This window comes from Schistocerca cancellata, unplaced genomic scaffold, assembly GCF_023864275.1.
Source record: "Schistocerca cancellata isolate TAMUIC-IGC-003103 unplaced genomic scaffold, iqSchCanc2.1 HiC_scaffold_1144, whole genome shotgun sequence".
Lineage (NCBI taxonomy): Eukaryota > Metazoa > Arthropoda > Insecta > Orthoptera > Acrididae > Schistocerca > Schistocerca cancellata.
This window is the reverse complement of record NW_026047143.1, coordinates 3,898,935-3,925,768: the sequence shown is the minus strand read 5'-3', so window position 1 is coordinate 3,925,768 and position 26,834 is coordinate 3,898,935. Positions and strand designations below refer to the sequence as shown.

General features: G+C 53.4%; 1 protein-coding gene, 21 non-coding genes and 1 pseudogene across 22 annotated transcripts; all 23 read left to right on the top strand.

Annotated features, from left to right (window-relative positions):
* The first annotated feature begins 165 nt into the window (after positions 1 to 165).
* LOC126159687 (5S ribosomal RNA) lies at positions 166 to 284 on the top strand. Its single transcript, XR_007534535.1, has one exon. It is a non-coding gene; the product is annotated as a 5S ribosomal RNA (ribosomal RNA).
* An 840-nt stretch (positions 285 to 1,124) lies between these two features.
* Positions 1,125 to 1,243, top strand: LOC126159548 (5S ribosomal RNA). The gene has a single exon (XR_007534404.1). It is a non-coding gene; the product is annotated as a 5S ribosomal RNA (ribosomal RNA).
* An 850-nt stretch (positions 1,244 to 2,093) lies between these two features.
* On the top strand, positions 2,094 to 2,213 carry LOC126159760 (5S ribosomal RNA). Its single transcript, XR_007534603.1, has one exon. It is a non-coding gene; the product is annotated as a 5S ribosomal RNA (ribosomal RNA).
* An 834-nt stretch (positions 2,214 to 3,047) lies between these two features.
* LOC126159547 (5S ribosomal RNA) lies at positions 3,048 to 3,166 on the top strand. Its single transcript, XR_007534403.1, has one exon. It is a non-coding gene; the product is annotated as a 5S ribosomal RNA (ribosomal RNA).
* An 852-nt stretch (positions 3,167 to 4,018) lies between these two features.
* LOC126159546 (5S ribosomal RNA) lies at positions 4,019 to 4,137 on the top strand. Its single transcript, XR_007534402.1, has one exon. It is a non-coding gene; the product is annotated as a 5S ribosomal RNA (ribosomal RNA).
* Positions 4,138 to 4,978: 841 nt separating this feature from the next.
* On the top strand, positions 4,979 to 5,097 carry LOC126159686 (5S ribosomal RNA). The gene has a single exon (XR_007534534.1). It is a non-coding gene; the product is annotated as a 5S ribosomal RNA (ribosomal RNA).
* Positions 5,098 to 5,932: 835 nt separating this feature from the next.
* Positions 5,933 to 6,051, top strand: LOC126159544 (5S ribosomal RNA). Its single transcript, XR_007534401.1, has one exon. It is a non-coding gene; the product is annotated as a 5S ribosomal RNA (ribosomal RNA).
* Positions 6,052 to 6,903: 852 nt separating this feature from the next.
* On the top strand, positions 6,904 to 7,022 carry LOC126159543 (5S ribosomal RNA). Its single transcript, XR_007534400.1, has one exon. It is a non-coding gene; the product is annotated as a 5S ribosomal RNA (ribosomal RNA).
* Positions 7,023 to 7,863: 841 nt separating this feature from the next.
* LOC126159685 (5S ribosomal RNA) lies at positions 7,864 to 7,982 on the top strand. The gene has a single exon (XR_007534533.1). It is a non-coding gene; the product is annotated as a 5S ribosomal RNA (ribosomal RNA).
* Positions 7,983 to 8,818: 836 nt separating this feature from the next.
* On the top strand, positions 8,819 to 8,937 carry LOC126159542 (5S ribosomal RNA). Its single transcript, XR_007534399.1, has one exon. It is a non-coding gene; the product is annotated as a 5S ribosomal RNA (ribosomal RNA).
* An 848-nt stretch (positions 8,938 to 9,785) lies between these two features.
* On the top strand, positions 9,786 to 9,904 carry LOC126159540 (5S ribosomal RNA). Its single transcript, XR_007534397.1, has one exon. It is a non-coding gene; the product is annotated as a 5S ribosomal RNA (ribosomal RNA).
* An 832-nt stretch (positions 9,905 to 10,736) lies between these two features.
* On the top strand, positions 10,737 to 10,855 carry LOC126159539 (5S ribosomal RNA). The gene has a single exon (XR_007534396.1). It is a non-coding gene; the product is annotated as a 5S ribosomal RNA (ribosomal RNA).
* An 849-nt stretch (positions 10,856 to 11,704) lies between these two features.
* LOC126159538 (5S ribosomal RNA) lies at positions 11,705 to 11,823 on the top strand. Its single transcript, XR_007534395.1, has one exon. It is a non-coding gene; the product is annotated as a 5S ribosomal RNA (ribosomal RNA).
* Positions 11,824 to 12,656: 833 nt separating this feature from the next.
* Positions 12,657 to 12,774, top strand: LOC126159762 (5S ribosomal RNA; annotated as a pseudogene).
* Positions 12,775 to 13,596: 822 nt separating this feature from the next.
* Positions 13,597 to 14,529, top strand: LOC126159440 (uncharacterized). Its single transcript, XM_049916550.1, has one exon. It carries the CDS (start codon positions 13,597 to 13,599, stop codon positions 14,527 to 14,529), a length of 933 nt encoding a protein of 310 aa, XP_049772507.1.
* Positions 14,530 to 19,600: 5,071 nt separating this feature from the next.
* Positions 19,601 to 19,719, top strand: LOC126159537 (5S ribosomal RNA). Its single transcript, XR_007534394.1, has one exon. It is a non-coding gene; the product is annotated as a 5S ribosomal RNA (ribosomal RNA).
* Positions 19,720 to 20,557: 838 nt separating this feature from the next.
* LOC126159739 (5S ribosomal RNA) lies at positions 20,558 to 20,676 on the top strand. The gene has a single exon (XR_007534583.1). It is a non-coding gene; the product is annotated as a 5S ribosomal RNA (ribosomal RNA).
* Positions 20,677 to 21,517: 841 nt separating this feature from the next.
* Positions 21,518 to 21,636, top strand: LOC126159683 (5S ribosomal RNA). Its single transcript, XR_007534531.1, has one exon. It is a non-coding gene; the product is annotated as a 5S ribosomal RNA (ribosomal RNA).
* Positions 21,637 to 22,476: 840 nt separating this feature from the next.
* On the top strand, positions 22,477 to 22,595 carry LOC126159682 (5S ribosomal RNA). Its single transcript, XR_007534530.1, has one exon. It is a non-coding gene; the product is annotated as a 5S ribosomal RNA (ribosomal RNA).
* Positions 22,596 to 23,436: 841 nt separating this feature from the next.
* On the top strand, positions 23,437 to 23,555 carry LOC126159738 (5S ribosomal RNA). The gene has a single exon (XR_007534582.1). It is a non-coding gene; the product is annotated as a 5S ribosomal RNA (ribosomal RNA).
* An 833-nt stretch (positions 23,556 to 24,388) lies between these two features.
* On the top strand, positions 24,389 to 24,507 carry LOC126159736 (5S ribosomal RNA). Its single transcript, XR_007534581.1, has one exon. It is a non-coding gene; the product is annotated as a 5S ribosomal RNA (ribosomal RNA).
* An 841-nt stretch (positions 24,508 to 25,348) lies between these two features.
* LOC126159536 (5S ribosomal RNA) lies at positions 25,349 to 25,467 on the top strand. Its single transcript, XR_007534393.1, has one exon. It is a non-coding gene; the product is annotated as a 5S ribosomal RNA (ribosomal RNA).
* An 842-nt stretch (positions 25,468 to 26,309) lies between these two features.
* Positions 26,310 to 26,428, top strand: LOC126159681 (5S ribosomal RNA). Its single transcript, XR_007534529.1, has one exon. It is a non-coding gene; the product is annotated as a 5S ribosomal RNA (ribosomal RNA).
* Positions 26,429 to 26,834: the final 406 nt, after the last annotated feature.

Below are 26,834 nucleotides of genomic sequence, written 5' to 3'. Positions count from 1 at the left end.
GTCACTCTGCTGGGACGCCGGGCGCGCCTCCCCGCGCCGTCCCTCGAGGAACTGGCGGGTTGCTGGAAGGAAGCGCTTTTCGGCAAATGCGGCCGAAAACTAACATTTTGTTGTGTTGGGAGAAAAGCCGAACGCGAATTCTGCCGTGCTCCTACATTAATGAGCGCCAACGGCCATACCATGATGAATACACTGGTTCTCGTCCGATCACCGAAGTTAAGCATCATCGGGCCCGGCCAGTACTTGGATGGGTGACCGCCTGGGAAACCCGGGTGCTGTTGGCTCCCTTACTGTTTTTTTTTTTTTGTTATGTCGCCATCCCAAATTTCAAACTACCTTTCTGTTGTGACAAAGATGCTTCCTTAAGCCTTTTAAACTACTGTAATGGTACGAAAATGCAGTAATTTAACTCTAGTTTTGAGGGAGAATGTGCTAACCAAGTTTGCCAAAAAGACTTTGAAAACGACAAAACAGTACGAAATCGGCAGGTGATTTCTGAAATACGTCACCGCCTATTGTTGTGTAGGAGTGTAGAGTTCCAAATTTGATTTGTAACCACGAATTTATTCCTTAGTCGTCTCGTCTCGTCTCGTCCCGCAGACGTTTGTCGTGCTTTGCGCTGTCATATGGACTACGACCCGAGCGGCAGCGAGCGGCAGTCGAGCAAAAGTCGGGACAAGTCGGGACGGGGACAGGGACAGGGATAGGAATGGTGCGAATGCACTGCAAACTACGCAGACACCTGGTGTGAGGCGAGGCGAGGCGAGGCGAGGAAGCCCACATCGCTACCAGTGGGCCCTCCAGCACGACACTGCCACACCCCGCACAGGCCCTCCGCTGAACACCAGGGACAAGATGCGTCCCTCCGCTAGTGTCGAAGGCTGCACGCGCCCAGCGAATGACAGGGGGTGCAACGAGCAGCAGTGCGTCTAACACACGCGGCGGTGCGCCCGCAATTCGGCCGTCACTCTGCTGGGACGCCGGGCGTGCCTCCCCGCGCCGTCCTCGAGGAACTGGCGGTTGCGGAAGGAAGCGCTTTCGTCAAATGCGGCCGAAAACTAACATTTTGTGTGTTGGGAGAAAAGCCGAACGCGAATTCTGCCGTGCTCCTACATTAGATGAGCGCCAACGGCCATACCATGATGAATACACCGGTTCTCGTCCGATCACCGAAGTTAAGCATCATCGGGCTCGGCTAGTACTTGGATGGGTGACCGCCTGGGAAACCCGGGTGCTGTTGGCTCCCTTACTGTTTTTTTTTTTGTTATGTCGCCAGCCCAATTTTCAAACTACCTTTCTGTTGTGACAAAGATGCTTCCTTAAGCCTTTTAAACTACTGTAATGGAACGAAAATGCAGTAATTAACTCAGTTTGAGGGAGAATGTGCTAACCAAGTTTGCCAAGAAGACTTTGAAAACGACAAAACACTACGAATCGCAGGTGATTTCTGAAATACGTCACCGCCTATTGTTGTGTAGGTGTGTTGAGTTCCAAATTTGATTTGTAACCACGAACTTATTCCTTAGTCGTCTCGTCTCGTCTCGTCTCGTCCCGCAGACGTTTGTCGTGCTTGCGCTGTCATATGGACCACGACCCGAGCGGCAGCGAGCGGCAGTCCGAGCAAAGTCGGGAACAAGTCGGGACGGGGACAGGGACAGGGATAGGAATGGTGCGAATGCACTGCAAACTACGCAGACACCTGGTGTTGAGGCGAGGCGAGGCGAGGCGTGGCGAGGCGAGGAAGCCCACATCGCTACCAGTGGGCCCTCCAGCACGACACTGCCACACCCCGCACAGGCCCTCCGCTGAACACCAGGACAAGATGCGTCCTCCGCTAGTGTCGAAGGCTGCACGCGCCCAGCGAATGACAGGGGGTGCAACGAGCAGCAGTGCGTCTAACACACGCGGCGGTGCGCCCGCCCAATTCGGCCGTCACTCTGCTGGGACGCCGGGCGCGCCTCCCCGCGCCGTCCTCGAGGAACTGGCGGTTGCGGAAGGAAGCGCTTTCGGCAAATGCGGCCCGAAAACTAACATTTTGTGTGTTTGGGAGAAAGCCGAACGCGAATTCTGCCGTGCTCCTACATTAGATGAGCGCCAACGGCCATACCATGATGAATACACTGGTTCTCGTCCGATCACCGAAGTTAAGCTATCATCGGGCCCGGCCAGTACTTGGATGGGTGACCGCCTGGGAAACCCGGGTGCTGTTGGCTCCCTTACTGTTTTTTTTTTTTGTTATGTCGCCATCCCAAATTTCAAACTACCTTTCTGTTGTGACAAAGATGCTTCCTTAAGCCTTTTAAACTACTGTAATGGTACGAAAATGCAGTAATTAACTCAGTTTGAGGGAGAATGTGCTAACCAAGTTTGCCAAAAAGACTTTGAAAACGACAAAACAGTACGAATCGGCAGGTGATTTCTGAAATACGTCACCGCCTATTGTTGTGTAGGAGTGTAGAGTTCCAAATTTGATTTGTAACCACGAATTTATTCCTTAGTCGTCTCGTCTCGTCTCGTCCCGCAGACGTTTGTCGTGCTTGCGCTGTCATATGGACTACGACCCGAGCGGCAGCGAGCGGCAGTCGAGCAAAGTCGGGACAAGTCGGGACGGGGACAGGGACAGGGATAGGAATGGTGCGAATGCACTGCAAACTTACGCAGACACCTGGTGTGAGGCGAGGCGAGGCGAGGCGAGGAAGCCCACATCGCTACCAGTGGGCCCTCCAGCACGACACTGCCACACCCCGCACAGGCCCTCCGCTGAACACCAGGGACAAGATGCGTCCTCCGCTAGTGTCGAAGGCTGCACGCGCCCAGCGAATGACAGGGGGTGCAACGAGCAGCAGTGCGTCTAACACACGCGGCGGTGCGCCCGCCAATTCGGCCGTCACTCTGCTGGGACGCCGGGCGTGCCTCCCCGCGCCGTCCTCGAGGAACTGGCGGTTGCGGAAGGAAGCGCTTTCGTCAAATGCGGCCGAAAACTAACATTTTGTGTGTTGGGAGAAAAGCCGAACGCGAATTCTGCCGTGCTCCTACATTAGATGAGCGCCAACGGCCATACCATGATGAATACACCGGTTCTCGTCCGATCACCGAAGTTAAGCATCATCGGGCTCGGCTAGTACTTGGATGGGTGACCGCCTGGGAAACCCGGGTGCTGTTGGCTCCCTTACTGTTTTTTTTTTTGTTATGTCGCCAGCCCAATTTTCAAACTACCTTTCTGTTGTGACAAAGATGCTTCCTTAAGCCTTTTAAACTACTGTAATGGAACGAAAATGCAGTAATTAACTCAGTTTGAGGGAGAATGTGCTAACCAAGTTTGCCAAGAAGACTTTGAAAACGACAAAACACTACGAATCGGCAGGTGATTTCTGAAATACGTCACCGCCTATTGTTGTGTAGGTGTGTTGAGTTCCAAATTTGATTTGTAACCACGAACTTATTCCTTAGTCGTCTCGTCTCGTCTCGTCTCGTCCCGCAGACGTTTGTCGTGCTTGCGCTGTCATATGGACCACGACCCGAGCGGCAGCGAGCGGCAGTCGAGCAAAGTCGGGACAAGTCGGGACGGGGACAGGGACAGGGATAGGAATGGTGCGAATGCACTGCAAACTACGCAGACACCTGGTGTGAGGCGAGGCGAGGCGAGGCGAGGCGTGGCGAGGCGAGGAAGCCCACATCGCTACCAGTGGGCCCTCCAGCACGACACTGCCACACCCCGCACAGGCCCTCCGCTGAACACCAGGGACAAGATGCGTCCTCCGCTAGTGTCGAAGGCTGCACGCGCCCAGCGAATGACAGGGGGTGCAACGAGCAGCAGTGCGTCTAACACACGCGGCGGTGCGCCCGCCAATTCGGCCGTCACTCTGCTGGGACGCCGGGCGTGCCTCCCCGCGCCGTCCTCGAGGAACTGGCGGTTGCGGAAGGAAGCGCTTTCGTCAAATGCGGCCGAAAACTAACATTTTGTGTGTTGGGAGAAAATCCGAACGCGAATTCTGCCGTGCTCCTACTTTAGATGAGCGCCAACGGCCATACCATGATGAATACACCGGTTCTCGTCCGATCACCGAAGTTAAGCATCATCGGGCTCGGCTAGTACTTGGATGGGTGACCGCCTGGGAAACCCGGGTGCTGTTGGCTCCCTTACTGTTTTTTTTTTGTTATGTCGCCAGCCCAATTTTCAAACTACCTTTCTGTTGTGACAAAGATGCTTCCTTAAGCCTTTTAAACTACTGTAATGGAACGAAAATGCAGTAATTAACTCAGTTTGAGGGAGAATGTGCTAACCAAGTTTGCCAAGAAGACTTTGAAAACGACAAAACACTACGAATCGGCAGGTGATTTCTGAAATACGTCACCGCCTATTGTTGTGTAGGTGTGTTGAGTTCCAAATTTGATTTGTAACCACGAACTTATTCCTTAGTCGTCTCGTCTCGTCTCGTCCCGCAGACGTTTGTCGTGCTTGCGCTGTCATATGGACCACGACCCGAGCGGCAGCGAGCGGCAGTCGAGCAAAGTCGGGACAAGTCGGGACGGGGACAGGGACAGGGATAGGAATGGTGCGAATGCACTGCAAACTACGCAGACACCTGGTGTGAGGCGAGGCGAGGCGAGGCGTGGCGAGGCGAGGAAGCCCACATCGCTACCAGTGGGCCTTCCAGCACGACACTGCCACACCCCGCACAGGCCCTCCGCTGAACACCAGGGACAAGATGCGTCCTCCGCTAGTGTCGAAGGCTGCACGCGCCCAGCGAATGACAGGGGGTGCAACGAGCAGCAGTGCGTCTAACACACGCGGCGGTGCGCCCGCCAATTCGGCCGTCACTCTGCTGGGACGCCGGGCGCGCCTCCCCGCGCCGTCCTCGAGGAACTGGCGGTTGCGGAAGGAAGCGCTTTCGGCAAATGCGGCCGAAAACTAACATTTTGTGTGTTGGGAGAAAAGCCGAACGCGAATTCTGCCGTGCTCCTACATTAGATGAGCGCCAACGGCCATACCATGATGAATACACTGGTTCTCGTCCGATCACCGAAGTTAAGCATCATCGGGCCCGGCCAGTACTTGGATGGGTGACCGCCTGGGAAACCCGGGTGCTGTTGGCTCCCTTACTGTTTTTTTTTTTTTGTTATGTCGCCATCCCAAATTTCAAACTACCTTTCTGTTGTGACAAAGATGCTTCCTTAAGCCTTTTAAACTACTGTAATGGTACGAAAATGCAGTAATTAACTCAGTTTGAGGGAGAATGTGCTAACCAAGTTTGCCAAAAAGACTTTGAAAACGACAAAACAGTACGAATCGGCAGGTGATTTCTGAAATACGTCACCGCCTATTGTTGTGTAGGAGTGTAGAGTTCCAAATTTGATTTGTAACCACGAATTTATTCCTTAGTCGTCTCGTCTCGTCTCGTCCCGCAGACGTTTGTCGTGCTTGCGCTGTCATATGGACTACGACCCGAGCGGCAGCGAGCGGCAGTCGAGCAAAGTCGGGACAAGTCGGGACGGGGACAGGGACAGGGATAGGAATGGTGCGAATGCACTGCAAACTTACGCAGACACCTGGTGTGAGGCGAGGCGAGGCGAGGCGAGGAAGCCCACATCGCTACCAGTGGGCCCTCCAGCACGACACTGCCACACCCCGCACAGGCCCTCCGCTGAACACCAGGGACAAGATGCGTCCTCCGCTAGTGTCGAAGGCTGCACGCGCCCAGCGAATGACAGGGGGTGCAACGAGCAGCAGTGCGTCTAACACACGCGGCGGTGCGCCCGCCAATTCGGCCGTCACTCTGCTGGGACGCCGGGCGTGCCTCCCCGCGCCGTCCTCGAGGAACTGGCGGTTGCGGAAGGAAGCGCTTTCGTCAAATGCGGCCGAAAACTAACATTTTGTGTGTTGGGAGAAAAGCCGAACGCGAATTCTGCCGTGCTCCTACATTAGATGAGCGCCAACGGCCATACCATGATGAATACACCGGTTCTCGTCCGATCACCGAAGTTAAGCATCATCGGGCTCGGCTAGTACTTGGATGGGTGACCGCCTGGGAAACCCGGGTGCTGTTGGCTCCCTTACTGTTTTTTTTTTTGTTATGTCGCCAGCCCAATTTTCAAACTACCTTTCTGTTGTGACAAAGATGCTTCCTTAAGCCTTTTAAACTACTGTAATGGAACGAAAATGCAGTAATTAACTCAGTTTGAGGGAGAATGTGCTAACCAAGTTTGCCAAGAAGACTTTGAAAACGACAAAACACTACGAATCGGCAGGTGATTTCTGAAATACGTCACCGCCTATTGTTGTGTAGGTGTGTTGAGTTCCAAATTTGATTTGTAACCACGAACTTATTCCTTAGTCGTCTCGTCTCGTCTCGTCTCGTCCCGCAGACGTTTGTCGTGCTTGCGCTGTCATATGGACCACGACCCGAGCGGCAGCGAGCGGCAGTCGAGCAAAGTCGGGACAAGTCGGGACGGGGACAGGGACAGGGATAGGAATGGTGCGAATGCACTGCAAACTACGCAGACACCTGGTGTGAGGCGAGGCGAGGCGAGGCGAGGCGTGGCGAGGCGAGGAAGCCCACATCGCTACCAGTGGGCCCTCCAGCACGACACTGCCACACCCCGCACAGGCCCTCCGCTGAACACCAGGGACAAGATGCGTCCTCCGCTAGTGTCGAAGGCTGCACGCGCCCAGCGAATGACAGGGGGTGCAACGAGCAGCAGTGCGTCTAACACACGCGGCGGTGCGCCCGCCAATTCGGCCGTCACTCTGCTGGGACGCCGGGCGTGCCTCCCCGCGCCGTCCTCGAGGAACTGGCGGTTGCGGAAGGAAGCGCTTTCGTCAAATGCGGCCGAAAACTAACATTTTGTGTGTTGGGAGAAAATCCGAACGCGAATTCTGCCGTGCTCCTACTTTAGATGAGCGCCAACGGCCATACCATGATGAATACACCGGTTCTCGTCCGATCACCGAAGTTAAGCATCATCGGGCTCGGCTAGTACTTGGATGGGTGACCGCCTGGGAAACCCGGGTGCTGTTGGCTCCCTTACTGTTTTTTTTTTGTTATGTCGCCAGCCCAATTTTCAAACTACCTTTCTGTTGTGACAAAGATGCTTCCTTAAGCCTTTTAAACTACTGTAATGGAACGAAAATGCAGTAATTAACTCAGTTTGAGGGAGAATGTGCTAACCAAGTTTGCCAAGAAGACTTTGAAAACGACAAAACACTACGAATCGGCAGGTGATTTCTGAAATACGTCACCGCCTATTGTTGTGTAGGTGTGTTGAGTTCCAAATTTGATTTGTAACCACGAACTTATTCCTTAGTCGTCTCGTCTCGTCTCGTCCCGCAGACGTTTGTCGTGCTTGCGCTGTCATATGGACCACGACCCGAGCGGCAGCGAGCGGCAGTCGAGCAAAGTCGGGACAAGTCGGGACGGGGACAGGGACAGGGATAGGAATGGTGCGAATGCACTGCAAACTACGCAGACACCTGGTGTGAGGCGAGGCGAGGCGAGGCGTGGCGAGGCGAGGAAGCCCACATCGCTACCAGTGGGCCCTCCAGCACGACACTGCCACACCCCGCACAGGCCCTCCGCTGAACACCAGGGACAAGATGCGTCCTCCGCTAGTGTCGAAGGCTGCACGCGCCCAGCGAATGACAGGGGGTGCAACGAGCAGCAGTGCGTCTAACACACGCGGCGGTGCGCCCGCCAATTCGGCCGTCACTCTGCTGGGACGCCGGGCGCGCCTCCCCGCGCCGTCCTCGAGGAACTGGCGGTTGCGGAAGGAAGCGCTTTCGGCAAATGCGGCCGAAAACTAACATTTTGTGTGTTGGGAGAAAAGCCGAACGCGAATTCTGCCGTGCTCCTACATTAGATGAGCGCCAACGGCCATACCATGATGAATACACTGGTTCTCGTCCGATCACCGAAGTTAAGCATCATCGGGCCCGGCCAGTACTTGGATGGGTGACCGCCTGGGAAACCCGGGTGCTGTTGGCTCCCTTACTGTTTTTTTTTTTTTTGTTATGTCGCCATCCCAAATTTCAAACTACCTTTCTGTTGTGACAAAGATGCTTCCTTAAGCCTTTTAAACTACTGTAATGGTACGAAAATGCAGTAATTAACTCAGTTTGAGGGAGAATGTGCTAACCAAGTTTGCCAAAAAGACTTTGAAAACGACAAAACAGTACGAATCGGCAGGTGATTTCTGAAATACGTCACCGCCTATTGTTGTGTAGGAGTGTAGAGTTCCAAATTTGATTTGTAACCACGAATTTATTCCTTAGTCGTCTCGTCTCGTCTCGTCCCGCAGACGTTTGTCGTGCTTGCGCTGTCATATGGACTACGACCCGAGCGGCAGCGAGCGGCAGTCGAGCAAAGTCGGGACAAGTCGGGACGGGGACAGGGACAGGGATAGGAATGGTGCGAATGCACTGCAAACTTACGCAGACACCTGGTGTGAGGCGAGGCGAGGCGAGGCGAGGAAGCCCACATCGCTACCAGTGGGCCCTCCAGCACGACACTGCCACACCCCGCACAGGCCCTCCGCTGAACACCAGGGACAAGATGCGTCCTCCGCTAGTGTCGAAGGCTGCACGCGCCCAGCGAATGACAGGGGGTGCAACGAGCAGCAGTGCGTCTAACACACGCGGCGGTGCGCCCGCCAATTCGGCCGTCACTCTGCTGGGACGCCGGGCGTGCCTCCCCGCGCCGTCCTCGAGGAACTGGCGGTTGCGGAAGGAAGCGCTTTCGTCAAATGCGGCCGAAAACTAACATTTTGTGTGTTGGGAGAAAAGCCGAACGCGAATTCTGCCGTGCTCCTACATTAGATGAGCGCCAACGGCCATACCATGATGAATACACCGGTTCTCGTCCGATCACCGAAGTTAAGCATCATCGGGCTCGGCTAGTACTTGGATGGGTGACCGCCTGGGAAACCCGGGTGCTGTTGGCTCCCTTACTGTTTTTTTTTTTTGTTATGTCGCCAGCCCAATTTTCAAACTACCTTTCTGTTGTGACAAAGATGCTTCCTTAAGCCTTTTAAACTACTGTAATGGAACGAAAATGCAGTAATTAACTCAGTTTGAGGGAGAATGTGCTAACCAAGTTTGCCAAGAAGACTTTGAAAACGACAAAACACTACGAATCGGCAGGTGATTTCTGAAATACGTCACCGCCTATTGTTGTGTAGGTGTGTTGAGTTCCAAATTTGATTTGTAACCACGAACTTATTCCTTAGTCGTCTCGTCTCGTCTCGTCTCGTCCCGCAGACGTTTGTCGTGCTTGCGCTGTCATATGGACCACGACCCGAGCGGCAGCGAGCGGCAGTCGAGCAAAGTCGGGACAAGTCGGGACGGGGACAGGGACAGGGATAGGAATGGTGCGAATGCACTGCAAACTACGCAGACACCTGGTGTGAGGCGAGGCGAGGCGAGGCGTGGCGAGGCGAGGAAGCCCACATCGCTACCAGTGGGCCCTCCAGCACGACACTGCCACACCCCGCACAGGCCCTCCGCTGAACACCAGGGACAAGATGCGTCCTCCGCTAGTGTCGAAGGCTGCACGCGCCCAGCGAATGACAGGGGGTGCAACGAGCAGCAGTGCGTCTAACACACGCGGCGGTGCGCCCGCCAATTCGGCCGTCACTCTGCTGGGACGCCGGGCGTGCCTCCCCGCGCCGTCCTCGAGGAACTGGCGGTTGCGGAAGGAAGCGCTTTCGTCAAATGCGGCCGAAAACTAACATTTTGTGTGTTGGGAGAAAATCCGAACGCGAATTCTGCCGTGCTCCTACTTTAGATGAGCGCCAACGGCCATACCATGATGAATACACCGGTTCTCGTCCGATCACCGAAGTTAAGCATCATCGGGCTCGGCTAGTACTTGGATGGGTGACCGCCTGGGAAACCCGGGTGCTGTTGGCTCCCTTACTGTTTTTTTTTTGTTATGTCGCCAGCCCAATTTTCAAACTACCTTTCTGTTGTGACAAAGATGCTTCCTTAAGCCTTTTAAACTACTGTAATGGAACGAAAATGCAGTAATTAACTCAGTTTGAGGGAGAATGTGCTAACCAAGTTTGCCAAAAAGACTTTGAAAACGACAAAACAGTACGAATCGGCAGGTGATTTCTGAAATACGTCACCGCCTATTGTTGTGTAGGAGTGTAGAGTTCCAAATTTGATTTGTAACCACGAATTTATTCCTTAGTCGTCTCGTCTCGTCTCGTCCCGCAGACGTTTGTCGTGCTTGCGCTGTCATATGGACTACGACCCGAGCGGCAGCGAGCGGCAGTCGAGCAAAGTCGGGACAAGTCGGGACGGGGACAGGGACAGGGATAGGAATGGTGCGAATGCACTGCAAACTTACGCAGACACCTGGTGTGAGGCGAGGCGAGGCGAGGCGAGGAAGCCCACATCGCTACCAGTGGGCCCTCCAGCACGACACTGCCACACCCCGCACAGGCCCTCCGCTGAACACCAGGGACAAGATGCGTCCTCCGCTAGTGTCGAAGGCTGCACGCGCCCAGCGAATGACAGGGGGTGCAACGAGCAGCAGTGCGTCTAACACACGCGGCGGTGCGCCCGCCAATTCGGCCGTCACTCTGCTGGGACGCCGGGCGTGCCTCCCCGCGCCGTCCTCGAGGAACTGGCGGTTGCGGAAGGAAGCGCTTTCGTCAAATGCGGCCGAAAACTAACATTTTGTGTGTTGGGAGAAAAGCCGAACGCGAATTCTGCCGTGCTCCTACATTAGATGAGCGCCAACGGCCATACCATGATGAATACACCGGTTCTCGTCCGATCACCGAAGTTAAGCATCATCGGGCTCGGCTAGTACTTGGATGGGTGACCGCCTGGGAAACCCGGGTGCTGTTGGCTCCCTTACTGTTTTTTTTTTTTTGTTATGTCGCCAGCCCAATTTTCAAACTACCTTTCTGTTGTGACAAAGATGCTTCCTTAAGCCTTTTAAACTACTGTAATGGAACGAAAATGCAGTAATTAACTCAGTTTGAGGGAGAATGTGCTAACCAAGTTTGCCAAGAAGACTTTGAAAACGACAAAACACTACGAATCGGCAGGTGATTTCTGAAATACGTCACCGCCTATTGTTGTGTAGGTGTGTTGAGTTCCAAATTTGATTTGTAACCACGAACTTATTCCTTAGTCGTCTCGTCTCGTCTCGTCTCGTCCCGCAGACGTTTGTCGTGCTTGCGCTGTCATATGGACCACGACCCGAGCGGCAGCGAGCGGCAGTCGAGCAAAGTCGGGACAAGTCGGGACGGGGACAGGGACAGGGATAGGAATGGTGCGAATGCACTGCAAACTACGCAGACACCTGGTGTGAGGCGAGGCGAGGCGAGGCGTGGCGAGGCGAGGAAGCCCACATCGCTACCAGTGGGCCCTCCAGCACGACACTGCCACACCCCGCACAGGCCCTCCGCTGAACACCAGGGACAAGATGCGTCCTCCGCTAGTGTCGAAGGCTGCACGCGCCCAGCGAATGACAGGGGGTGCAACGAGCAGCAGTGCGTCTAACACACGCGGCGGTGCGCCCGCCAATTCGGCCGTCACTCTGCTGGGACGCCGGGCGTGCCTCCCCGCGCCGTCCTCGAGGAACTGGCGGTTGCGGAAGGAAACGCTTTCGTCAAATGCGGCCGAAAACTAACATTTTGTGTGTTGGGAGAAAATCCGAACGCGAATTCTGCCGTGCTCCTACTTTAGATGAGCGCCAACGGCCATACCATGATGAATACACCGGTTCTCGTCCGATCACCGAAGTTAAGCATCATCGGGCTCGGCTAGTACTTGGATGGGTGACCGCCTGGGAAACCCGGGTGCTGTTGGCTCCCTTACTGTTTTTTTTTTGTTATGTCGCCAGCCCAATTTTCAAACTACCTTTCTGTTGTGACAAAGATGCTTCCTTAAGCCTTTTAAACTACTGTAATGGAACGAAAATGCAGTAATTAACTCAGTTTGAGGGAGAATGTGCTAACCAAGTTTGCCAAGAAGACTTTGAAAACGACAAAACACTACGAATCGGCAGGTGATTTCTGAAATACGTCACCGCCTATTGTTGTGTAGGTGTGTTGAGTTCCAAATTTGATTTGTAACCACGAACTTATTCCTTAGTCGTCTCGTCTCGTCTCGTCCCGCAGACGTTTGTCGTGCTTGCGCTGTCATATGGACCACGACCCGAGCGGCAGCGAGCGGCAGTCGAGCAAAGTCGGGACAAGTCGGGACGGGGACAGGGACAGGGATAGGAATGGTGCGAATGCACTGCAAACTTACGCAGACACCTGGTGTGAGGCGAGGCGAGGCGAGGCGAGGAAGCCTACATCGCTACCAGTGGGCCCTCCAGCACGACACTGCCACACCCCGCACAGGCCCTCCGCTGAACACCAGGGACAAGATGCGTCCTCCGCTAGTGTCGAAGGCTGCACGCGCCCCAGCGAATGACAGGGGGTGCAACGAGCAGCAGTGCGTCTAACACACGCGGCGGTGCGCCCGCTAATTCGGCCGTCACTCTGCTGGGACGCCGGGCGCGTCTCCCCGCGCCGTCCTCGAGGAACTGGCGGTTGCGGAAGGAAGCGCTTTCGTCAAATGCGGCCGAAAACTAACATTTTGTGTGTTGGGAGAAAAGCCGAACGCGAATTCTGCCGTGCTCCTACATTAGACGAGCGCCAACGGCCATACCATGATGAATACACCGGTTCTCGTCCGATCACCGAAGTTAAGCATCATCGGGCCCGGCTAGTACTTGGCTGGCTGCCCGCCTGGCAACACCTCGGTGCCGAGCGAGCAGTGTTTTCCTTGTGCGACTTGGCCGGCGGCGCCTCGCGTGTCGTCTGCTTACTTTGCCACGTGGCTTTCTTTCTACTGAACTGTAAGTAATGGATATTCTTTACGATGATAGTGAAGAGCGACAGAACAATGTTCAGTGTGAATTCGAACGTTCCGTCGAGAAACCCTCGGCTTTTGAGATCCATCGTTGGTTAATTGAGGATTTGTTGTTGTCTACTAATGACGTACTCGGTATTCAGTTCGATACTTTCTTAAATTCTGTGTTCTTAAAACTCAAATCTTCCGATCTGTGTGATGCTGTAGTTTCTGTTAATGACGGTGTTCGCAAATTTCGACACCTTAACGGAAATATTAGTAATGTCACTGTGTCTCACGCTGGTTTTGGTCTTCGACATATACGGATATTTAACCTTCCGTTTGAAATACGTAATGACACTATTTCTCGTCACTTGCGGCCATATGGCACTGTTTTATCTGTCGTGAAGGAGAAATGGTCGTCTGCGTATATATTTCAAGTCGAGAACGGTGTGCGCAGTGTTAAGATGGTGGTTAGGCAGCATATTCCGTCTTTTATTTTGGTAAACGGTCACCGTGCGTTTGTCACGTACAGTGGCCAGCCACAAACTTGCTCCTTTTGTAATGGTGTTGGCCATTATAGGCAGGATTGTCCGAAGCGAAAACGGCCTGTTCAGTTACCGCTTGAGGCCGATTTGCAAGGAGTTAGTTTTGCTTCCGTCGCCGCAACGGTCTTGGGTTCCGCCCCCCCCGCGCCCGCGCGGCGTGCGGCAGATGTTAATCTTGCTGCCGCCGCGGAAGCGATGGATGTGTCTGCTGATCATAGTGTCTCTGCTGTTGCGACTACCGGCCAGGACTCTTTGTCCACGGTTTCGGAAAACGTGCCTGCTGTTGTTCAACCGGTTGTGGGTGCTGTTGTGTCGGAGACAGTCTCTGACTCCGTGCCGCAGTCGGTAACCGATGTTGTTTCGCGCCCTAATTCGGACTCTGTTGCACCTACTGTGTCGCAGGCGGAGCCCTCTCCTTCTGTACCTGCACCCGTCGTTGCACTTTCTGACGTTTCTGAGCCTCTTCCTGTTGCGGAATCGAGCGATGTTTTTGTGGAACCAAAACCGCAGCGGGATGAAGCTCGTTCTCGCAGTTCCAGTAGGCAACGCTTCCGCAGTGCCAGTAGCTCCCCTTCCTACGACAGAGGTTTAGCGCGAGGTGACCGTAGTCCGTCCCCAGTAGGGCGCCCCCCCGCCTCTTCTTGGGCGTCGCAACGCCGCGCCGGGCGGCGCGACCTCGACGTGGAGCTACGGCCGCCTCAGGCTGCCGGCTCCGGGCGTCAGCCGCCGCGCAAACAACAACAACAGCAGCAGCGTGCCTCCTCTCGCCACGCACAGTCAGCTGATCTGAGTGTTGCAGCGCAGCAACGTGACGTTGCTGTTCGCCATCTACGGACTGTGTTAAGTCAACCCGCCTCTGTAGATGTGCCTGTTTTAGCGCCAGACACGGTTTCGGCTGTGACTGCGGCATCTCTGTCGACTAAACGGAAGGCAGAGGATGTACACCGTCGTCGCGCTGGTCCTTCTATTCACGACCGCGTGTCGGTGCCTTCTTCCGACGTGGAGATGTCCGTTAAGGATTCTGTGTCGGTCGCTTCTGGCGTGACGGCTACTGCCACCCTGCCGCCCCTCTCCCCCTTCGAGCCTTCGGAGTGGGCGAAGGATGTTGTGGAGGGTGGGGAGACGTAGTGTGTGTCCTGTGTGCCCCCTCCCCTGTCGCGCACCTGCACCTCCCGTGTTTTATGTGTGTTTTACTTTTGTGTGTGTCTTTTAATTGTGTGAGTCTATGACTTACGATTTTAGCCAGTGGAATGTTGTCACCATTAATCTTAACAAATTGAGTCACCCGTGTAAGATACTGGCTTTTAAGAACTTTTTACGTGATCACCACTGCCATGTTGTGTTTTTACAAGAGGTGACGCGTGATGCCCTTGTCTTTTTACACGATTTTAGTGACTTTACTGTTATTGACAATGTTTTACCGGATCACAGTACAGGAACTGCCATTTTAGTACGTTCTGACCTCGCTATTTCAAATGTTGCTATTTTACCTAATGGTCGTGCCGTTAGTTGCACTATACTGGGCGTTGTATTTGTTAATGTCTATGCTCCGTCTGGGAACGATAAGCCGGCGAGGGCTGTTTTTTATGGGCAGGAATTGTGTGCGCTGTTACACCGGAATGTGGATGCTTTAGTTGTAGGCGGCGATTTTAATTGCGTTTTAGATGTTGTTGATCAGATGCCTCGTCCTAACATTTGTCGCGAGCTCGGCGACTTGGTTCGCAGTTTTCAGCTCGTTGATACGTGGCGTGTTTTAAACCCTGATGTTACGCATTTTACTCATTTTTATCCCACGGGGCACAGCCGCCTGGACAGAATTTACGTTTCTGCCCCGCTTTCTGCCCGTATTTGCCGCACGGAAATGTTTCCCGTGCTGTTTTCTGATCATTCCGGTTACCTTTGTCAGCTTTTATTGCCTAGATTTTGTGTTCCCAGGCGAAAGAATTTGTGGAAATTTAATTGTGCATTATTGAACGACGACCATTTTGTGACGTGTTTTACCAGTCTGTGGCAGAAATTGCTCGGGACCAAGCGAGGTGACTGTAGTATGCTGGAGTGGTGGGTCGGGGAGGCCAAGCCGGTGATCAGGCGGTTTTTAATGGATTTTAGCCGCGAGGCGGCTCGGTGGCGTCGCGCTACCGCCCGCTTCCATCAGGCGTGTTTACAAGACCTCGCGCTGCGCGTGACGTCACAGCCTGCCTTGCTGCCCGCTTTTAAGCAGTTCCAGCGTAAGCTTCTCGCTGATTTGCGTGCTGTTAGTGGCGGTGTCGTCGTCCGCAGCCAGCCTGCGGGGGTTGTGGATGGCGAACCATTGTCGCTTTATCATCTGCATAGGGAACGCAGGCGGCGCGCCCGTCTGCACATCGGTACCTGGAAACAGTGCGACGGTAGACGGACTACTGTCCAGTCCGACATTGAGCGGGATGTTTTTACTCATTTTAGTTCCCTTTTCCGTGCGCTGGATGTTGACTGTAATGCGTTGCGGGATTTTTTACAAGTTATACCTCATGTTTTAACTCGTACGGATAGGATGCATTTGAATGCTGATTATGTACCTGACGACCTGTACGATGCTATCCGACGAAGCCCTAAAAGTAAATCGCCTGGTCCCGACGGCATTCCTGCTGAATTTTATCTGAAATTTTATGATCTTTTTTGTGATGTTTTTGTGGCCCTTTTAAATGAAATTCGGGATGGTGCTGTTATCCCTGCTGCGTTTGAGGAGGGGGTCGTGACATTGGTTCCCAAATCGACTGCGACGCCCTGCATTGACGCTGTTCGGCCGATCACTTTACTGAACGCCGACTTTAAGATTGTGACGCGCTGCGTGGCTCAACGCCTTAAAGTTGTTTTACCGTCGGTCCTCAGTGATAGTCAATCATGTGCTGTGCAGGGTCGAAACATTTTTGATGCCGTCCTCGCCTATCGCGACTGTATCGGTTTTGTTAAAAGTGCGAGGCTGCCGACAGCTGCCATCTTCTTAATTGATTTTAAAAATGCTTTCGACCGCATTAGCCATGTGTACCTCCGCCAGGTTCTTGTGCGGATGGGCTTCGGTTTTAAGTTTACGACTGTGGTAAAGCATCTTTTACAGAATGCGACGTCACGTGTTAGTGTCAATGGCCACTTGACGCCAGCTTTCCGTGTTGGGCGCTCGGTGCGGCAGGGGTGTCCCCTTTCAATGGCCCTTTTTTCTGTAGCTTTAGATCCGTTGCTGCGAATTATCGGCCGCGACTGCCGCGGCATTCAGATAGGGACGCACCGACTCATTTGCAAGGCATACGCCGACGATCTTGGTGTTTTTCTTGGCCATTCTGATGACGTTGACACTTTATATGGCGCACTGCAACGCTTTGAAAAAGCCACAGGTGCCGTTGTCAACCCAGCTAAGACTGTTTGTTTGCCTCTTACACCCCGCGCACGGTCCATACAGCGGAGCTGGTTCTGTGTCCGCGAACAGCACAAAGTCCTGGGCGTGCTGTTTTCTTCTCATCCACAACGGATGGAAGCGCTCAATTGGCGGTCCACGCTGCATAAGGTGCGCGCCGTTGCCAAGATCTATGCGGCTCGCACGTTGGCGCTTCGTGACAAGGTGGCCTTGATCAATACTAACATTCTGGCCAGGGTGTGGTACCTCGCGCAGGTCCTTCCACTGCCTCGGCAGTTGGAACGTGCCCTCAAGCAGGCGGTGTATTGGTTTTTATGGCGAGGTGACATTTTTAAAGTCTCGTATGACACCTGTACTCTCAGCCCGACAGATGGTGGTTTGGGTCTAGTAGATCTTCGCGCGAAGTGCTCTGCTCTCCTTTGGAAACGGACCACCGTTGTTATGGAGAGGGCCCCGAACGGAACCACTGCGGCGGTCTTTAGTATGTATCGTCCTCTATCAGTGGAGGCGCCGGTGAATGTCTCGCACATTCCCTTTTTTCTTAATTATGTGCGTCGCTACTATATGGACAACAGCTACCTCGCGCTCTGTGACGTTCCCAGCCTTCGAGTCTGCGACGTCGTTTCTGCTTTCCGTGGATCACCTGTGCGTTGTAAGTGGGAGTATCGGCTACCGTGGTATAATTGGGTCACGGTATGGAAAAATCTTGCCAGCCGTGTTCTTCCTCCCTCTGTACACGCCGTGTGGTACAAGGTTGTGCATCGTACCTTCCCTACGAATGCGAAGCTCCATTCTATCAACCTCATCTCGTCTGGAGCTTGCGAACTGTGTGATGCGGAAGATACTCTTGAACACCGTTTCGTGTGTGGACATTTTTGCAGTGTTTGGGATGCCACTAGAGATATGATTCGCCTCATCAATCGAGTGGATACGCGTTCAGTCTTGCCGACCGATGCTTTAATTCCTCACTGCGTCGCCTACCCGAATACTAAGAAGAATGCTACGGTGTGGCTCCTGGGTCATACCGTTTTTGCGATGTTTAACCTGAAACTAACTACTGAATTGGACTTTCTCACCTATTTATGGACTCAGCATGAACAAACTGAAGCTTTGCCTGGCTATCGTGCTACTTTTGCAAATTTTTTGAAGGTTGCACTTGCTCATGCCTTTTCCCGGATGTCGGTGGATGCTTAACATGTTTATGACGATTTGGTATACTATTCTATTTTGACCGCTCAAGCTGTGTTTTTCAAGGAACGAACATTTATGGAAATACGTGTACTCGGAGGAACTCTTTTTTTTCTTATTTGTGTAATTTTTTATTTCCGGTACAGCTTACCTTTTTCTTGTTTCTGATTTTTATGCTGTGGACATCGGCACTTTTATTTAAGAGCACTGGTTTTCTCCTGTAGGTCTCCCATGTGGCGGCAGTGATATTTTTAATTTTTCACTAGTGTTACCACGCAGTGACTTTCATTTTTTTGTTTTTTTTCCTTTTCGTTTCACTTGTCCACCTGATGGACTTTACCCCTCAGTTTTACTGGTGTGGAACTTTCCCGATAATAGTGACACTAAGGACGTGGTTTTTTTCTACTGGATTTTGTTTCCCTGGCGGAGTCATTGTATCCATGCAGAAGATTGCTGGCTTATGGATTTTTTTTGCTCTTGCCGCTTTTTCCCGACGGACGTCGACCGTTTTAAGGACACCAACGGGGGATACTGATTTTTTCGTCCGTTCGTCGTGGGACATGGAGTCAACAGCACCTTTATAGCTCATGAAGCTCGCCAATAGAAGGCATTTTGTGGAGAGCGACACGGCCGGGCTATAAGGGGAGATGGGAGGCCCGTTTAAAAAAAAAAAAAAAAAAGAAAGAAAAAAATAAAAAAAAAAAAAAAAAAAAAACAAAAAAAAAAAACAAAAAAAAGACAAAAAAAACAAAAACAAGACAAAAAAAAAAAAAGGTGCTGTTGGCTCCCTTACTGTTTTTTTTTTGTTATGTCGCCAGCCCAATTTTCAAACTACCTTTCTGTTGTGACAAAGATGCTTCCTTAAGCCTTTTAAACTACTGTAATGGAACGAAAATGCAGTAATTAACTCAGTTTGAGGGAGAATGTGCTAACCAAGTTTGCCAAGAAGACTTTGAAAACGACAACACAGTACGAATCGGCAGGTGATTTCTGAAATTCGTCACCGCCTATTGTTGTGTAGGTGTGTTGAGTTCCAAATTTGATTTGTAACCACGAACTTATTCCTTAGTCGTCTCGTCTCGTCTCGTCTCGTCCCGCAGACGTTTGTCGTGCTTGCGCTGTCATATGGACCACGACCCGAGCGGCAGCGAGCGGCAGTCGAGCAAAGTCGGGACAAGTCGGGACGGGGACAGGGACAGGGATAGGAATGGTGCGAATGCACTGCAAACTTACGCAGACACCTGGTGTGAGGCGAGGCGAGGCGAGGCGAGGAAGCCCACATCGCTACCAGTGGGCCCTCCAGCACGACACTGCCACACCCCGCACAGGCCCTCCGCTGAACACCAGGGACAAGATGCGTCCTCCGCTAGTGTCGAAGGCTGCACGCGCCCAGCGAATGACAGGGGGTGCAACGAGCAGCAGTGCGTCTAACACACGCGGCGGTGCGCCCGCCAATTCGGCCGTCACTCTGCTGGGACGCCGGGCGTGCCTCCCCGCGCCGTCCTCGAGGAACTGGCGGTTGCGGAAGGAAGCGCTTTCGTCAAATGCGGCCGAAAACTAACATTTTGTGTGTTGGGAGAAAAGCCGAACGCGAATTCTGCCGTGCTCCTACATTAGATGAGCGCCAACGGCCATACCATGATGAATACACCGGTTCTCGTCCGATCACCGAAGTTAAGCATCATCGGGCTCGGCTAGTACTTGGATGGGTGACCGCCTGGGAAACCCGGGTGCTGTTGGCTCCCTTACTGTTTTTTTTTTGTTATGTCGCCAGCCCAATTTTCAAACTACCTTTCTGTTGTGACAAAGATGCTTCCTTAAGCCTTTTAAACTACTGTAATGGAACGAAAATGCAGTAATTAACTCAGTTTGAGGGAGAATGTGCTAACCAAGTTTGCCAAGAAGACTTTGAAAACGACAAAACACTACGAATCGGCAGGTGATTTCTGAAATACGTCACCGCCTATTGTTGTGTAGGTGTGTTGAGTTCCAAATTTGATTTGTAACCACGAACTTATTCCTTAGTCGTCTCGTCTCGTCTCGTCTCGTCCCGCAGACGTTTGTCGTGCTTGCGCTGTCATATGGACCACGACCCGAGCGGCAGCGAGCGGCAGTCGAGCAAAGTCGGGACAAGTCGGGACGGGGACAGGGACAGGGATAGGAATGGTGCGAATGCACTGCAAACTTACGCAGACACCTGGTGTGAGGCGAGGCGAGGCGAGGCGAGGAAGCCCACATCGCTACCAGTGGGCCCTCCAGCACGACACTGCCACACCCCGCACAGGCCCTCCGCTGAACACCAGGGACAAGATGCGTCCTCCGCTAGTGTCGAAGGCTGCACGCGCCCCAGCGAATGACAGGGGGTGCAACGAGCAGCAGTGCGTCTAACACACGCGGCGGTGCGCCCGCCAATTCGGCCGTCACTCTGCTGGGACGCCGGGCGCGTCTCCCCGCGCCCTCCTCGAGGAACTGGCGGTTGCGGAAGGAAGCGCTTTCGTCAAATGCGGCCGAAAACTAACATTTTGTGTGTTGGGAGAAAAGCCGAACGCGAATTCTGCCGTGCTCCTACATTAGACGAGCGCCAACGGCCATACCATGATGAATACACCGGTTCTCGTCCGATCAACGAAGTTAAGCATCATCGGGCCCGGCTAGTACTTGGATGGGTGACCGCCTGGGAAACCCGGGTGCTGTTGGCTCCCTTACTGTTTTTTTTTTGTTATGTCGCCAGCCCAATTTTCAAACTACCTTTCTGTTGTGACAAAGATGCTTCCTTAAGCCTTTTAAACTACTGTAATGGAACGAAAATGCAGTAATTAACTCAGTTTGAGGGAGAATGTGCTAACCAAGTTTGCCAAGAAGACTTTGAAAACGACAAAACACTACGAATCGGCAGGTGATTTCTGAAATACGTCACCGCCTATTGTTGTGTAGGTGTGTTGAGTTCCAAATTTGATTTGTAACCACGAACTTATTCCTTAGTCGTCTCGTCTCGTCTCGTCCCGCAGACGTTTGTCGTGCTTGCGCTGTCATATGGACCACGACCCGAGCGGCAGCGAGCGGCAGTCGAGCAAAGTCGGGACAAGTCGGGACGGGGACAGGGACAGGGATAGGAATGGTGCGAATGCACTGCAAACTACGCAGACACCTGGTGTGAGGCGAGGCGAGGCGAGGCGTGGCGAGGCGAGGAAGCCCACATCGCTACCAGTGGGCCCTCCAGCACGACACTGCCACACCCCGCACAGGCCCTCCGCTGAACACCAGGGACAAGATGCGTCCTCCGCTAGTGTCGAAGGCTGCACGCGCCCAGCGAATGACAGGGGGTGCAACGAGCAGCAGTGCGTCTAACACACGCGGCGGTGCGCCCGCCAATTCGGCCGTCACTCTGCTGGGACGCCGGGCGCGCCTCCCCGCGCCGTCCTCGAGGAACTGGCGGTTGCGGAAGGAAGCGCTTTCGTCAAATGCGGCCGAAAACTAACATTTTGTGTGTTGGGAGAAAAGCCGAACGCGAATTCTGCCGTGCTCCTACATTAGATGAGCGCCAACGGCCATACCATGATGAATACACTGGTTCTCGTCCGATCACCGAAGTTAAGCATCATCGGGCCCGGCCAGTACTTGGATGGGTGACCGCCTGGGAAACCCGGGTGCTGTTGGCTCCCTTCCTGTTTTTTTTTTTTTGTTATGTCGCCATCCCAAATTTCAAACTACCTTTCTGTTGTGACAAAGATGCTTCCTTAAGCCTTTTAAACTACTGTAATGGTACGAAAATGCAGTAATTAACTCAGTTTGAGGGAGAATGTGCTAACCAAGTTTGCCAAAAAGACTTTGAAAACGACAAAACAGTACGAATCGGCAGGTGATTTCTGAAATACGTCACCGCCTATTGTTGTGTAGGTGTGTTGAGTTCCAAATTTGATTTGTAACCACGAACTTATTCCTTAGTCGTCTCGTCTCGTCTCGTCTCGTCCCGCAGACGTTTGTCGTGCTTGCGCTGTCATATGGACCACGACCCGAGCGGCAGCGAGGGGCAGTCGAGCAAAGTCGGGACAAGTCGGGACGGGGACAGGGACAGGGATAGGAATGGTGCGAATGCACTGCAAACTTACGCAGACACCTGGTGTGAGGCGAGGCGAGGCGAGGCGAGGAAGCCCACATCGCTACCAGTGGGCCCTCCAGCACGACACTGCCACACCCCGCACAGGCCCTCCGCTGAACACCAGGGACAAGATGCGTCCTCCGCTAGTGTCGAAGGCTGCACGCGCCCAGCGAATGACAGGGGGTGCAACGAGCAGCAGTGCGTCTAACACACGCGGCGGTGCGCCCGCCAATTCGGCCGTCACTCTGCTGGGACGCCGGGCGCGCCTCCCCGCGCCGTCCTCGAGGAACTGGCGGTTGCGGAAGGAAGCGCTTTCGTCAAATGCGGCCGAAAACTAACATTTTGTGTGTTGGGAGAAAAGCCGAACGCGAATTCTGCCGTGCTCCTACATTAGATGAGCGCCAACGGCCATACCATGATGAATACACTGGTTCTCGTCCGATCACCGAAGTTAAGCATCATCGGGCCCGGCCAGTACTTGGATGGGTGACCGCCTGGGAAACCCGGGTGCTGTTGGCTCCCTTCCTGTTTTTTTTTTTTTGTTATGTCGCCATCCCAAATTTCAAACTACCTTTCTGTTGTGACAAAGATGCTTCCTTAAGCCTTTTAAACTACTGTACTGGTACGAAAATGCAGTAATTAACTCAGTTTGAGGGAGAATGTGCTAACCAAGTTTGCCAAAAAGACTTTGAAAACGACAAAACAGTACGAATCGGCAGGTGATTTCTGAAATACGTCACCGCCTATTGTTGTGTAGGTGTGTTGAGTTCCAAATTTGATTTGTAACCACGAACTTATTCCTTAGTCGTCTCGTCTCGTCTCGTCTCGTCCCGCAGACGTTTGTCGTGCTTGCGCTGTCATATGGACCACGACCCGAGCGGCAGCGAGGGGCAGTCGAGCAAAGTCGGGACAAGTCGGGACGGGGACAGGGACAGGGATAGGAATGGTGCGAATGCACTGCAAACTTACGCAGACACCTGGTGTGAGGCGAGGCGAGGCGAGGCGAGGAAGCCCACATCGCTACCAGTGGGCCCTCCAGCACGACACTGCCACACCCCGCACAGGCCCTCCGCTGAACACCAGGGACAAGATGCGTCCTCCGCTAGTGTCGAAGGCTGCACGCGCCCCAGCGAATGACAGGGGGTGCAACGAGCAGCAGTGCGTCTAACACACGCGGCGGTGCGCCCGCCAATTCGGCCGTCACTCTGCTGGGACGCCGGGCGCGTCTCCCCGCGCCCTCCTCGAGGAACTGGCGGTTGCGGAAGGAAGCGCTTTCGTCAAATGCGGCCGAAAACTAACATTTTGTGTGTTGGGAGAAAAGCCGAACGCGAATTCTGCCGTGCTCCTACATTAGACGAGCGCCAACGGCCATACCATGATGAATACACCGGTTCTCGTCCGATCAACGAAGTTAAGCATCATCGGGCCCGGCTAGTACTTGGATGGGTGACCGCCTGGGAAACCCGGGTGCTGTTGGCTACCTTACTGTTTTTTTTTTGTTATGTCGCCAGCCCAATTTTCAAACTACCTTTCTGTTGTGACAAAGATGCTTCCTTAAGCCTTTTAAACTACTGTAATGGAACGAAAATGCAGTAATTAACTCAGTTTGAGGGAGAATGTGCTAACCAAGTTTGCCAAGAAGACTTTGAAAACGACAAAACACTACGAATCGGCAGGTGATTTCTGAAATACGTCACCGCCTATTGTTGTGTAGGTGTGTTGAGTTCCAAATTTGATTTGTAACCACGAACTTATTCCTTAGTCGTCTCGTCTCGTCTCGTCCCGCAGACGTTTGTCGTGCTTGCGCTGTCATATGGACCACGACCCGAGCGGCAGCGAGCGGCAGTCGAGCAAAGTCGGGACAAGTCGGGACGGGGACAGGGACAGGGATAGGAATGGTGCGAATGCACTGCAAACTTACGCAGACACCTGGTGTGAGGCGAGGCGAGGCGAGGCGAGGAAGCCCACATCGCTACCAGTGGGCCCTCCAGCACGACACTGCCACACCCCGCACAGGCCCTCCGCTGAACACCAGGGACAAGATGCGTCCTCCGCTAGTGTCGAAGGCTGCACGCGCCCCAGCGAATGACAGGGGGTGCAACGAGCAGCAGTGCGTCTAACACACGCGGCGGTGCGCCCGCCAATTCGGCCGTCACTCTGCTGGGACGCCGGGCGCGTCTCCCCGCGCCCTCCTCGAGGAACTGGCGGTTGCGGAAGGAAGCGCTTTCGTCAAATGCGGCCGAAAACTAACATTTTGTGTGTTGGGAGAAAAGCCGAACGCGAATTCTGCCGTGCTCCTACATTAGACGAGCGCCAACGGCCATACCATGATGAATACACCGGTTCTCGTCCGATCAACGAAGTTAAGCATCATCGGGCCCGGCTAGTACTTGGATGGGTGACCGCCTGGGAAACCCGGGTGCTGTTGGCTCCCTTACTGTTTTTTTTTTGTTATGTCGCCAGCCCAATTTTCAAACTACCTTTCTGTTGTGACAAAGATGCTTCCTTAAGCCTTTTAAACTACTGTAATGGAACGAAAATGCAGTAATTAACTCAGTTTGAGGGAGAATGTGCTAACCAAGTTTGCCAAGAAGACTTTGAAAACGACAAAACACTACGAATCGGCAGGTGATTTCTGAAATACGTCACCGCCTATTGTTGTGTAGGTGTGTTGAGTTCCAAATTTGATTTGTAACCACGAACTTATTCCTTAGTCGTCTCGTCTCGTCTCGTCCCGCAGACGTTTGTCGTGCTTGCGCTGTCATATGGACCACGACCCGAGCGGCAGCGAGCGGCAGTCGAGCAAAGTCGGGACAAGTCGGGACGGGGACAGGGACAGGGATAGGAATGGTGCGAATGCACTGCAAACTACGCAGACACCTGGTGTGAGGCGAGGCGAGGCGAGGCGTGGCGAGGCGAGGAAGCCCACATCGCTACCAGTGGGCCCTCCAGCACGACACTGCCACACCCCGCACAGGCCCTCCGCTGAACACCAGGGACAAGATGCGTCCTCCGCTAGTGTCGAAGGCTGCACGCGCCCAGCGAATGACAGGGGGTGCAACGAGCAGCAGTGCGTCTAACACACGCGGCGGTGCGCCCGCCAATTCGGCCGTCACTCTGCTGGGACGCCGGGCGTGCCTCCCCGCGCCGTCCTCGAGGAACTGGCGGTTGCGGAAGGAAGCGCTTTCGTCAAATGCGGCCGAAAACTAACATTTTGTGTGTTGGGAGAAAAGCCGAACGCGAATTCTGCCGTGCTCCTACATTAGATGAGCGCCAACGGCCATACCATGATGAATACACCGGTTCTCGTCCGATCACCGAAGTTAAGCATCATCGGGCTCGGCTAGTACTTGGATGGGTGACCGCCTGGGAAACCCGGGTGCTGTTGGCTCCCTTACTGTTTTTTTTTTTGTTATGTCGCCAGCCCAATTTTCAAACTACCTTTCTGTTGTGACAAAGATGCTTCCTTAAGCCTTTTAAACTACTGTAATGGAACGAAAATGCAGTAATTAACTCAGTTTGAGGGAGAATGTGCTAACCAAGTTTGCCAAGAAGACTTTGAAAACGACAAAACACTACGAATCGGCAGGTGATTTCTGAAATACGTCACCGCCTATTGTTGTGTAGGTGTGTTGAGTTCCAAATTTGATTTGTAACCACGAACTTATTCCTTAGTCGTCTCGTCTCGTCTCGTCCCGCAGACGTTTGTCGTGCTTGCGCTGTCATATGGACCACGACCCGAGCGGCAGCGAGCGGCAGTCGAGCAAAGTCGGGACAAGTCGGGACGGGGACAGGGACAGGGATAGGAATGGTGCGAATGCACTGCAAACTACGCAGACACCTGGTGTGAGGCGAGGCGAGGCGAGGCGTGGCGAGGCGAGGAAGCCCACATCGCTACCAGTGGGCCCTCCAGCACGACACTGCCACACCCCGCACAGGCCCTCCGCTGAACACCAGGGACAAGATGCGTCCTCCGCTAGTGTCGAAGGCTGCACGCGCCCAGCGAATGACAGGGGGTGCAACGAGCAGCAGTGCGTCTAACACACGCGGCGGTGCGCCCGCCAATTCGGCCGTCACTCTGCTGGGACGCCGGGCGCGCCTCCCCGCGCCGTCCTCGAGGAACTGGCGGTTGCGGAAGGAAGCGCTTTCGTCAAATGCGGCCGAAAACTAACATTTTGTGTGTTGGGAGAAAAGCCGAACGCGAATTCTGCCGTGCTCCTACATTAGATGAGCGCCAACGGCCATACCATGATGAATACACTGGTTCTCGTCCGATCACCGAAGTTAAGCATCATCGGGCCCGGCCAGTACTTGGATGGGTGACCGCCTGGGAAACCCGGGTGCTGTTGGCTCCCTTCCTGTTTTTTTTTTTTTGTTATGTCGCCATCCCAAATTTCAAACTACCTTTCTGTTGTGACAAAGATGCTTCCTTAAGCCTTTTAAACTACTGTAATGGTACGAAAATGCAGTAATTAACTCAGTTTGAGGGAGAATGTGCTAACCAAGTTTGCCAAAAAGACTTTGAAAACGACAAAACAGTACGAATCGGCAGGTGATTTCTGAAATACGTCACCGCCTATTGTTGTGTAGGTGTGTTGAGTTCCAAATTTGATTTGTAACCACGAACTTATTCCTTAGTCGTCTCGTCTCGTCTCGTCTCGTCCCGCAGACGTTTGTCGTGCTTGCGCTGTCATATGGACCACGACCCGAGCGGCAGCGAGGGGCAGTCGAGCAAAGTCGGGACAAGTCGGGACGGGG

Excerpts from the sequence above, each read along its gene's own strand:
- LOC126159440 (XM_049916550.1), top strand. The coding sequence starts at position 13,597 with ATGGATGTGTCTGCTGATCATAGTGTCTCTGCTGTTGCGACTACCGGC.